The sequence below is a fragment of the Taudactylus pleione genome, unplaced genomic scaffold, assembly GCF_031769625.1.
Source record: "Taudactylus pleione unplaced genomic scaffold, aTauple2 ptg000095l, whole genome shotgun sequence".
NCBI classification, from domain to species: Eukaryota; Metazoa; Chordata; class Amphibia; order Anura; family Myobatrachidae; genus Taudactylus; species Taudactylus pleione.
Window position 1 is genome coordinate 16,599,769 of NW_028284497.1, and position 13,078 is coordinate 16,612,846.

At 43.3% G+C, this 13,078-nt stretch overlaps 1 protein-coding gene across 1 annotated transcript in view; it reads right to left on the minus strand.

Moving 5' to 3' along the window:
- The window catches only part of IPO4 (importin 4), a 205,142-nt gene that overhangs the window by 20,182 nt on the left and 171,882 nt on the right, over window positions 1–13,078 (minus strand). The window contains exons 25-27 of the mRNA XM_088470020.1: window positions 6,240–6,365; window positions 4,986–5,194; window positions 4,310–4,442 (exon numbers count right to left, since the gene is read on the minus strand). Of these exons, the coding sequence (XP_088326146.1) occupies window positions 4,310–4,442; window positions 4,986–5,194; window positions 6,240–6,365 (468 nt within the window). The remainder of the gene's footprint in view (window positions 1–4,309; window positions 4,443–4,985; window positions 5,195–6,239; window positions 6,366–13,078) is intronic.

The following is a 13,078-nucleotide window of genomic DNA, read 5'->3' on the forward strand; positions in this document are numbered from 1 at the left end:
ATCCCCCAGATGTAGACCTGCCCCGTCAGGCTGAAGGTTTATCCTCCGGCATAGAAGCAGGGCCGTCCAGAAGTCCAGGACAGCTCGGTACTAGATATGGTGGCCCCCGTGGAGGCCAACAGCCTAGGAAAAAACAGGCCTTTAGGCTGACCCTGAGGACAAAAAGACTTAACAGAGTTAGTCCGAATGTAGTGGGAGTAGCTAAAGACGGCATCTCTCCATTAGTGATACTGCCAATGATGCAACAATCTTGTCAAGGCCGGACCAAACAAGATCTTCCCCATGGTAGGAGACTGCACCTCTGCTTTCCCATAACGTAGCCATAGGGTATTGCGGCGGATACAGACGCAGCCGAAACGCTGAAAGTTAGAAGACCGGCATCCAATGTAGGTAATCCCACATATGACAACTGCATATTTTATGTGAGCGGCAAAAGACATTTGAATCCCAGACGTGTTGAAGGGGAAAAACGTTACAAATGCATCAGCCCAGTATGCAACAGTATTAACCAACCATGCGATGGCCATGGTAGGACGGGCAACAGGCCCTGAAAACGAGCACATTGATTTCAGGTAAAGTTACCACCTACGGATCCGTAAAATCCGTCCAGGCCGGGATGGGAGGCATATTAATGCCTGTAACCTGACGATTAACATACAAATCCACCCCAGAAGGAGATTTCTATTACTTGTGAGGACCCTTAGGGTATGGGAAACAGGAGGCCTTTGTGACCCCTCGTATCTGGCGACAGCCAGACTCCCGCCATGAGATCCACCCGCTGGGCAGAAACGAGGAATGTATGATACAGGTGCAGGATCGACAGTCTCTATATCCAGAATGAACCTGGCTACCAGCCCCAAAGCAGGAATAATAATACTTGAAATCGGCTCCCCCCATGTGAGGGGGAAAGAGCCGAATACACCCTCCAGTTCACGGCAGAGCCACTGGGAAGTAACCACAGGGCGTATATCACGCCATTTAGTATTTCGTAGAAAACGACTTCCACCAGGGTGGCCGTTGTGGTAATCCCTGCAAGGGGAATGACAGACCGATGCGGTACCGGAGGTAATTCATGTACTGTGAAAAACCCCGGCAGGGAGCGAGTGTCTGTGACACAGGGGTAAAGTGCAAGAAATTGCGAGATACCCAGAGTTGAAAAGGGCAGTATGGTGAAGTAACCACAAACGAGTTACGACAATGGGGCCCGACCGGCGATCCTCAAAGGAGAGGATCCTGAGAAATAAACCGCCCAAAGGGGTCGTGCAAGGGGCCCGGCACCAGATGGCGCCGCATACAAAACCTTTCTGAGTGAAATCCTCCGCACTAATACCTGCAGCACATGGCTTGCAGGATAGCAATAATGGGTGCAGTATCGTGCGCAATCTCCTGGTCAGATATATTTGACTATCTTGACGGAAATATTAAGCAGCGCCATACCGGTCCTGACTGACGCTAAGATTAGCTGCAGGGACCCATTATCAACGTATGCAACACACAGTTCCATCTAAAATATGGCAACGTGCAGCACGCAACAGTATGTGACAAACCTCACAAATATTAACAAGTATATATATGCGAGGTCTCAGAACCACCCTAGGTACACCGGTATTAGGGCAGATAAAGAAAAGGGATAGATATACACTGACAGGTGAGAAAAGCAGACAGTCAGCACTAGCATAAGTCACATACATTGCAGAAAAATATATATACATACATTTGTATGACATATAATATACTGCACAATGTCGCTACATTCAACTGCCCAGATTCAGTGTCTGGGAAGGCTATAGCGCTGTGTACACTCACCCAAAATGGCCAGGTACGCAGGGGGACTGGGCTCACTGACATCCTAGGAGTTCTGCAGCACCAGAGAGAGATAATGGCCGCTGGAGACCTCAGAAGAAGCGTGGCCCGCGGAGGAAGCAGCTCAGCGACGCCAGACTGCGTGTTGAAAGGCGCGCTGAGCTGAGGGGAGGAGCCGCTAGACAGGGAAGGCTTCCTCCCCTGGCTAGCAATTAACCCCCCGGGATGCCGGCTCCCGTTGCCGCTATAATCCCTGGTGGGCTAGTGGACACGCGGGGTATGCCTCCATGGAGGGGGAGCCCGCCGCCACCGCTAGCGCCTCCGGTCTGTCCCCAGAGACCGGAGGCATAAGGCTGCATACACACGTGGATCACCGCAAGCGGTGACCACGCGACTTACCTGTCCCCGTCGATCCGGCAGCAGCCTAGGGATTCCTCCAGAGTCCGGCTAGTACAGACTCTGGGGTCCCGCTGCGATCCCCAGATCTGTACTGGCGTTGCAGCGCCGGCGGGGTGTAGGAGCGGCAGCTTAGACGTCCATTGGACAGTCTGACGCTGCCGCTCTGAAGAGTAGTAAAAAATAATAAAACTCTTTTTTTTTTTTTATTAAATAAATTTTAAGCTTAGGGGCTGCTAATCAGCTCCCCACTGCACTAACGGTGACCCGACTCTGGCCGGGCACCAACTTAAACTAAGGTGCCTCTGGCAGGGGGGCGGGGTTATAGGGAGAGTGGACCCAAGTGCATCCTGGGAGCTAAAAGCTTTAACTGCGTGGTGCCCGGATTTGGTTCCCAACCTATACCCCAAGGTCAACCCTGTGGACCCCCTATGGACCCTGAAGTAGAAAGGTCTAAAAACACTGAAGCAGCAATCTTTGTGAAAACCAATACTTGTGTCATTCTCAAAAATGTTGCCCATGGCTTTATATCTGCAGCAATGAATAAAAGAGGTGATTGCCAAATTCACATATAAACAATATATTGAGTAACCACTGCACTGACTAAAACCTTTATATATAAAGACCATATGTGGTTTGTAGTACAGGTTGAGTCTCCCATATCCAAATATTCTGAAATACGGAATATTCGAAAATACGGAATAATTTTGGCATGACTGAGATAATGAAACCTTTGAATTTTGATGGTTCAATGTACACAAACTTTGTCTAAGGCACAAATTATTAAAAATATTGTGTAAAATTACCTTCAGGCTGTGTGTATAAGGTGTATATGAAACAAATGAATTTCATGTATGTACACAAACTTTGCTTGAGCCACAAAAATATTGAAAATATTGTATACAATTACTTGCAGACTGTGTGTATAAGGTGTATATAAGACATAAAAGCCTTCTGTGTGTATACTGGGGTCCCATTCCCAAGATATTTCATTATGATATGCAAATATTCCAAAATACGGAATATTCCGTTATCCAAAAAACCCCTGGTCCCAAGCATTTTGGATATGGGAGACTCAACCTGTAATATAAATTGTAGTTTTTTTTATTTTTTTAAATAAATAAATATATATAATAATATATACAGGCATATTGATCATAGGCTCCCAAACGTGGTCCTCAAGGCACCCCAAAAGCTCAGGTTTTAGATATATCCATGGTTGAGCACAGGTGGCTAAATCAAATTAACTGAGGTACTAATTAAGTCACCTGTGGTCAAGCATGGGAATCCTTAAAACCTGGACTGTTAAGGTGCCTTGAGGACCGCGTTTGAGAACCTCTGGTATAGCTTCTGAAACCAGAAGATGTACTTATTTCTTATTAGGCAAACCTTGAATTATTCATATTGGTCAAATGCAGCAAAAATAGTACTAATATGGTAAAAAAGCAGCACATTAGAGGAGGTAATTTCAAACTGTGTCCTTAATTGCCACCAGTCTAGTGTGTGCCACAAGGTCTGTTGACAATTTGGAGGCTAAATGGGGTTCTGTCACTGCAGAGTGCTGGGACCACAAGGCACATGGGGAGAGATGTATTATAGCGGGATGTTAAGTGCCGCTATATCGCTTCCTGCTTCGTCTCTTTACCGAGGCGAAGCAAGAAGCACTACCGATGAGATGTATTAACATCTCATTGGGCGGAGCGGGGGAGTGTTAACTCCCCCCTCCGCCGATCCCCGCTAGAGTCCACACCTTATCAGCTTAGTGCTTATGCGCTGTGTCTCAGTCCCGGCAGGCTCCACTGAGTATTGCAGCCCTGGAGCTGACAGCCAATGCAGCAGCGACATTATTTATTTTTTTATAACAAATCACATCGATCTTTATAGAGGCTCTTTATATATAAAAGGTTTATGTCAGTGCAGGCATTTCTCCATATAACTTAAAAAAAAAAAAAAACTGAAACTTTAAATCCAAGAGAAGTCAATCTACCTGGACAATCAGATCTAAAAAGATTCATGGAAATGATTATTCAGAATGACAAGTAGAAAGAGGGGAAGTGGGCTATACTTTATATTGTAATCCATAATGTGTGCAGCATCCATAATTCCCTACCTGTTCCACAGGTACACCTGCCGGGTGACTCAAGATCATTCGACTTACTGCCCCACAAACATTGTCTAGAGCATGTGCGTTCTTCTCAGAGCTGATTATCGAGGATAAAACAGAAAGCAGCTTGGGGTAATGTCTTCAGATGTGTCAAGGAAAATGATTTTATTTAGGTGGAGATGCAGCAAGTCTAAGACCAAAACAAAGCTTGAAGTGAATGCCAACTAGTTAATGCTGTCATTCTCCAATACAGTGTAAATATTTAAATGTCAATGTTTTATAACTGGGAGTAGCGGATAGCCTTGTCCCATTGTATGATTCCTGAATACATCTGATTTTGTGCTCTTTATTAGAAAGAGGGTGATTGTCTCTTATATAAACAACTTATTGAAACTGTAACTCTCATTCCGCTGCCAGGTCCTTATAGTCTATAAATTCACAAATATTAATAGGGAATAAAGTTTGAGATTAAGGGACATTTCCTGCTCTAAAGCTCCTGTCTAGGACTAGGACATATGCAATATAATATGGGTATTTAACCTTTTAAAGCACTGGAGCAGTAACAGATATTTTCATTAAAATGATCATGGCATACACTAGTCACTCCAACAAGAAATAAAATGTGCATATAAAGTAAGAGGACAGTACAGGTACACAGCTAGAACACAGAAATGCAGGATACTTGTGCATGGCTGCACCCCCATGCTCTGCCAGGACGCCAAGCCCAAACACAGAATTACTTCGGACTTCATTATCTTCATCGTGTGCCCCTGAGATTAGTGCAGGAAGTAATTGTGGCACAAACTGCACAGTTGCCCCACACAATCCTACTATAGATTCAGCCAGGGTACCCCCAGCAAATGACTTTTCAGCAGGAGTGCAACTGGACTTCTGTGTGGAAAAGAAAATTGACAGCATTTATAAATGTATATTACAGAAATACAATTACATGTTTTAATGCTTTGGAACAAAAGCGGAAATGAAACTAAAATAATGGAATCAAGGATATAACCAATATATTGTTGTTGAGTTTTAAAAAGGATGTACGCCTTCAAACACAACTCTATCTACCACCCTTGTGTATCAGTGACCTGCGTTACTTCCTAATGTCCCCACTAAAGACTGACACAAATCCCCAAAAGGAGCAGGGAATCAAGGCCCTCATTCAGAGCCGTACGCTCTGAGCAGAGCGCACGCTCTGAATGAGGACCGGGCTCCATTTTCTTGGAGCGTCCTCCTGGACGCTCGTATAGCTGTGGGTCACCACCCACAGGCTATACGAGCGTGCATTGTGATGGTCGAGACCATCGCGACCATCGAATTTGCGAGCCGGAGCCTGCGGTTGAGGTTTTCAACCGCAAGCTCCGGAGTGATTTTGGCTCTATCAGAGCCAAAATCACTCCCACTGACATCACTAGTGATGTCAGTGGGCCGGCTTCTGACGGGAGGCGTTCCCGTGGGAACGCCCCCATCAGGGAGGCACGCCCACCAAAGGGGGTGTGCTGTCAATCAACATTAACAGCACGCCCCCTTTGATCGGACACAACGAGCGAAGGACTTTCCTTCGCTCGTCGCGTCTAGCGCATGCGCACGACGGAGCTCCCTCCGTCGTGCGCATGCTCAGTCCATAACATCGACCCACTTGCGAGCGGACAGCCGCTCGCGAGTGGGTCTGAATCAGGCCCCAAGTGTTTTCATCATTCACCTACAGTATATGCTACCTTTCCTACACCCTTAATCCCTTTGTAAATTCAAATGTGAAAATTCCCTTTGAAAGTCTATCATAGAGGAAACTTGCTTGAGCTTTTGAAAGCACCGAAGAACCTACACCTCCCTCTGTACCTGAACACACCCAGTGTCCACCATAGGATGGAAGACAAATGATTTGCAAAATGGCATACAGACTACACATGTACAAGCATACCACTTCTCTTACCAGTTTATTAAGGAGCAGAGGAAGAAAACCAGCAAAGTATGGAGCGAATGTTGCACCCCCGACTGCAGTAGCCACCAAAGGAATTCCCTCTCCTGCAAATTCCATCAGCATTCCATCCATCTCTGCCTGTGAGTAAAAGATATGTAAGCAAGTGCTCCTTCTCTGGGCATTACAGGATAAGGTAGAATGTCAGTCATAGGCTGCATACATTTGTGTGCTAAGATAAGCTGTTGATACTAATATTACATGTACATGAGTGTTGTACTAGACTTCATATAAATATTATCTGATCAGTGTGAGGTTACAATTTAGTCAAAAGGTTCTCCTACATTTTACAGTGCTACAAAAGGTCTCTGGAAATTTATAAACAGCACAATTAGTGTAGGTTATAGGCATATTATAAAACAGCCTTGAGGAAGAGCGAACCTGCTCAAAACGCGTTGGTCAGCTATGTGCAGCCATCTACTATACCAGGACCCTATCTTCACGCTTGTGAGTGTCCAGCAAGGTTATATTCCGAAACCCCTACTGTTTCTTTACCTAAGGTGACTCTCACCATCAGAGACTGGTATGCTTATATACTTTCACGGATATTTGGTTTTTAGATTTCTTTGTTTATTTAATAAATTAATTATTGCTTTTATCTCTCAGTGGAGTCTATAGTGTGTTCAGCGCCCAGGTCACTATACACTGTTTTTATGTGTAAGGAAGTGTGCCTCTTATATGACTGTAAATATCCACTTATCACCTAAGAGAGGTGGCCATCAGAGGTAGACGGATGGGACTCTCAAGTTACCCAAAGAGATAAGTGTTTTTTGAATAGAGCGCATGTGGAATTTTGTGTAATGGGGCCCATATATTAGCGCCACATTTTCCTGGTCCCCCAAATGCCGATCCGATCACAACCAGTCTGTTGATTGGGGAAATTCTGCAGGTTAAAATTCTCCGACTTGCCGATCCTGATCATTTTTTGGTCAGGATCGGCAAATCCAGGTCGGATGCCCCGACCCGGGCATCAGGGGATTGCGGTAATCAGTCACAGATGTATGGGCCCCTTAAGACACGGTTTTCAGAGAAGGGCTGGTCAGATGTAGGAAAATGAGCTCCTGGAAAACAGGTAGTTTTGTTTTTCACTTAAAATTAAGGTCCAGGAATACGATAAAGGTAAATGCAGTTAATGAAAATAAGCATAGTTTATGATTCGACTATGCGTCTCCAGAAGCTGTACAGTAAAATGGAGATGGTAATTTGCCAGCTTCCTTCGCAAGGTTCTTGTATAGATAGGGAACTATCAAAATCCCTGACAATGAAGAAATCCTGTCATAGATGCCACTGACTATAGAGAAGGTCCACAGAGCTGACAAAAGGCTAAAGGTGAGCACACAAAACAGAATGTGATGTCCTTGGTGGTATGCGGTCAGGAAGCCGGCGGTCGAAATGCCGAATTCCCGACTGTGAAATCCAGGCATGGGACTAATGATAAGCGTCGAAATCCCGACGCCTATCATGATCTCCACGCCGAAATCCTGATGCCCGGCATACCAAACGAAGGTAAGCCGAACGTCGGGAGCGGATAGCCGCGGGGGGATGGAAGAGGGTTAGGTTTAGGGGCTCCCGGGGGGACTTAGGGTTAGGCACCCCCGGGGGAGGTTAGGGTTAGGCACCCCCCCGGAAGGGTTAGGTTCAGGGTGCGGGGAGGGGACGTTTAGGCACCCATGGCTGGAGGTTAGGGTTAGGCACCCTTAAGGGAGGGTTAGGGGGGAAAAGGATTAGGGATAGCTTAAATACTTACCCTGTCGGGAACTTCATTCTTCTGCCTTCCGGTGTCGGTATTACATCCACCGGGCTTTAGTCCGGTGGTATGTCATACCGATTCTGTCCTTGATAAGTAAAGTTAAAAGAGTGGTACCATATCGGGACCACATATAGGTATCCCTGATATCAGGGTACACCAGTAATTCTCTTTTCCTCATGGCCTCAATCACTGACTGAAGCAACACCATCTTAAAACGCTCCCATGGAAGAAATATGTTGACTGCCTTTCGATTCAGCATTGGGTGGAATAAATCATCCCAATTGGGCACCAGGAAGAGATTGGGGTAAACCCTCTGATGATTTCTAACATGGCAGGTGACTGCAACATTCTGTAGCCCTTGAAGGGTCAAGTACTCAAGGTGGCTTCAAAAATATATCTGGTATTATTATAATTTATTTCTATGGCAACACAAGGTGCCCCCAAGTGCCATACAGAGGTTAAGCAACACAATACATCACCGCATAGGCTAACATACAGTTGGATAACAAATAAACACAAAGATACACCAAATGCATGGTGAGGAATGGAAAAAGTGAAGGAAGGGTTGAGTGACTGACAATGGCTAGTAAAAGCAAGTAATGATAAGCAGCAAGGAAAGGAGGAATAGAATGTAAATTAACACTCATTGAACCTTTACAAACCAAGTGTGCAGACAGACAGGGTCAGAGTTGATAGGAGGAGACAGGAACAAAAGCGTACTGAGGGACGAGAGAATGAGACTCAGACTCCACCTTGCAGCCACTGTTCCTGGTGGTAGGCACTTAAACTCAGTTATGCATTTATCCTAACCTCATTTGAAATGCAATGTATGATGACTTAAGAATATTATGTGAACGGACTTCCGGTGGGCGGATCGTTGGGAACGGACGCACGCAAGTGAGCTCCCAAGACCAGCAGGGGAGAAATCTGGGCCCAGAAGCCAGCCGAGGGCCCCCGGGATAAACATCCAAGAAGAGAGGCTGTTACCTGGTGGAATCAGCCTCCAGTTCACAGTAGCGGTGACACCAGAGTCCAGCCGCGCAATAAAGCGGCATCGGAAAGTGACGGCGCAACCACAGCAGAAGGTGACGGTGCAAACCGCAGCAGAGAGCACGGAAAGTAGTGGGCTTATCCTTACCTGGCGGTCCGGGAGGAGAGATGACTGCGTGCTGGTGGTGCGGGCGGCGGGCTGGAGTACGCGCAGAGGCACAGACAAGGCTGTGGAGTGCAGGCGTAGCCACTGGATGGAAGGCACTGGATTAGGGTTGCTGGTTGGCTGTGAAGGAGATGTGCTGGAGTGTCTGAAACGACGGCGGCAAGATAGCAGGCCTTTCCTTGCCTGGTGGACAAGGCGGCTCGGTGGTACTGTGGACGGCGGGGTGGATTACATGTGGAGACACAGACGGAGCTGTGGAGCACAGGAGGATAGTGTGATCACAGGACGGAGGGTATTGGATGGATGCTGCTGGTGGTCTGTGGAGGTGATGTGCTGGAACATTTGAGGAGGCACAGATAGAATCACAGTGGGAGAATGAGAGTAGAGACCACCGGACAGACAGAAGGTGGAGCGGTGGTTTGAGGTGGTAAAGAGATCTGACAGCTGTCAAGGTCGCTTGGCCTGGTGATACCTATAATATAAATTAGTGAAAATTCCTGTTAATAGACTGGGACAAGCAAGCAGGAAAAAGTGAGGTTGCAATCAGAGTCAAGTGACAGAAAGGAGGGTATTATTAAAAAGAACTGCTAATGACAACATAAGTGGGGGAAAGAGGAGATTTGAGAGGACACTGAAAATATCAATTTAAGTATAAATAAGTGGGAAGTTGATATCAATAATATAAAATGGAAAAATATGTAACAAAACAGCAAAGAGGTCCAAAAGGAGGACAAAATGCAAAGGGGAAAGATAAAACGATGGCCATAATTTCACCCCCAGGATCACCGGCAACACAACAAAATGAGAGTGTGGGAGAGGAGGCTGAGACACCTGAAAAACATAGTGCAGCTTCAGTGGCAAAAGTTTAAGAGATTTGTGACCTTATTTCTCCTATTTTGGATAAAAAATTAGCAGGACTAAAGGAGTCAATAGATGCCACTCTATCCCAATTAAAAGAACATGGTAAATGAATTAGTGAAATAGAACAACGTGTCTCTGATCTAGAAGATGAAGGAAAAATAGAGAGGGGAAAAACAAGTGTAATGGAATCAACAATAAAAGAATTACAAGAGAAAATGGAGGAATTAGAAAACCGAAATCGGAGTAACAACTTGCGACTAATAGGTATACCAGAAACCGTGAATCAAAAAGACTTACAGTATATGACCTAGTAACAAAATGGTTACCATCAGAACTGAAATGTATTCTACCAGATGACAAAAGTTATCATAGAGAGAGTCCACCACAAAGGACAAGTAAAATCATCAGGCACAGAGACCACGCCCAGTAATTTTGAGAGTCCTGAACTATATGGACAAAATACAGATTTTAGAAGCATATAGGAAAACAAGAAAACTTGAATATCAGGGGCATAAGGTTCTGATATTTCAGGACTTTTCATATCAAGTAGCAATGAAGAGGAAATAATTCGTCCAAGTGTATAAAATGTTGTTTGATGCGGGGATAAAGTTGGCATTGATGTACCCGGCTAAGTTAAAGATTTTTTAGAATGGAAAACAGCAACAATTTCAATCAGTTAAAATGGCAAAAACATTTGTGGATATGATCAATAATTCTATAGCTACTGGAAATGGGGTACAGAGGGAGGTAGAGGGACTGGAAAATTAAGGAAATTTCAAGAAATGTACTTAGAAATTGTTGAGAGAGGGACTTTTATATTTTACCCAAGGGTGGATAAAAGGGGGAAAAAAGGAAGATTGCAGGGGATAACAAAATTAAGAAAAAAAGGGAAAGAATGTTTGCATATGGTATGTATTTACCTGGAAAAATTGGGAAGAAGGAAACTATTGTAAACTTCCTAGGGGAGGGGATAAGAAGAGAGAAAGGTTTAAAAATCAAACTCAAAGTCAGAAATGTGTAATAAAATACAGAGGGGAAGAAATTACAAAGATATGTTGAAAAAAGAAATAAAATTTGTAACATGGAATGTGAGAGGTTTTAATACCCCAATCAAGAGAAGAAAAATATTGCAGCAGCTTAAAAAGATAAAACCGGATGTGGCTGTTTTACAGGAAACACACTGGAAACAGTGTGACAATAATGTCATCCGGGATAGCTGCATCGGGGATTATAAAGCAGCATGTTACTCAAAAAAAACAAAAAAGGTGTGATTGTGATATTCCATAAAAATTTGAGATATAAGATTATATATACATGTTTAGATAAACAGGGAAGATATTTTATAGTTAAAGTAAATTTGGAAGTAAAATTATTAACAATAATAACTATATGCCCCAACAGGTGATGATAATGTTTTTTTTTCAGATATATTGGTAAAGATACAGGGATGGGCAGAAGGGGCGATTATCATCGAAGGAGACGTTAATACTACTATAACACCTGAATTGGACAGATCAGAACAAGCTGGTGAGTGGCGGGGCAGCATGTCTCAAACATTAAAACTCTTAAGCTGCATACACACGTAAAGATTTTCTGTCCAACCATCCAACTAGTTGATTGGTTGGAATGAAAATCTGGTAATGTATGAAAGCAAATGACAATAAGCAATTTGCTCCCAAACACCAGAAAATGGCCAAAAACTGTTGTTTGAACAAATTGTTTAGATCAAACATTTAACAAACTTGTCTGATGACCATTGTCATCTGTTTTCTGGCATTTAGGAGCAAATTGCTGATCATTATTTACTCCCATACGTTACCAGATTTTCATTCCAACCAATCAACTAGTTGGATGGTTGGACAGAAAATCTTTACGTGTGTACCCAGCTTTAGTTGATACACTATCTTTAGTAGATCCTTGGAGGCATCTTTACCCTATCGAAAGAGAATACACTTTTTTTCTAACCCACATCATACATTTGCACGATTAGCTATATGGTTAATAAGTAATACACGAATATCAAGGATTAAGAGCGCCAAAATAGAAGACATAATAAAATCGGATCATGCACCTACATGGTTTAAGCTACAACTAAAAGCACCAAAAAAAGCATCTTATAACTGGAGATTCCCGGGATACTTATTGTCTTCCTCTGATTTCAAAATACATATGGAAGAAAAATTTGGAAATTATGCAGAAGATAATAAGGAACATAAAGAGGATATATCACTATTTTGGGCTGCCTCTAAAACAGTATTGAGAGATGCACGATTGCATATGTCAGGAGTAAGAGAAGACAATTTAATCAGAAATTCATAAATGCTAGTAGAAACCTAACAAGATCTTATAATGACTTCTTACAGTTGGATAATGAGAACACAAGACAAGTATATAAAGATAACAAGCAAATATATGATTTATTATGTACAGAGAAAGCCCAATTCTATATTGACCATCAGAAATATAAATATTATAGATGGGGAAATAAAACAGGTAAGCTTTTGGCAGGAATGGCACATAATCAAAAAACAACCCCATTTATACTACAAATAGAAGGGCAAGAAGGAAAAGTAGATAAAACAGAAGATATAGCGAATGTATTCTTAGAATATTATAAAGAGTTATATGCAGAACAAGGAGATGATCCTGATGAAGGGTTGTTGAGGTTTCTTGAAAAAGCAAAAATGTCTTCTATCTCTGAATCAGATAGAGAGCTCCTAATGGCTCCAGTATCAGAAAAAGAAATACAAGAAAATACCAAAAAATTAAAAAATAACAAAACACCAGGTCCAGATGGATTTGGGGCAGAATACTATAAGATAGCAATACAACAAATAACGCCTCATCTTATGAATTTGTATAATCATATATTAAAAGGGAGGAGATGCTCCGAAAGACTTCAACCAGGCAAGGATCATTATTTATTAAAACCAGGAAAAGAGCCAACTAATAGACAATCATATCGCCCAATATCATTGTTAAACCAAGATCTTAAAATCCTCACGAGTATCATAGTCAGCAGACTTC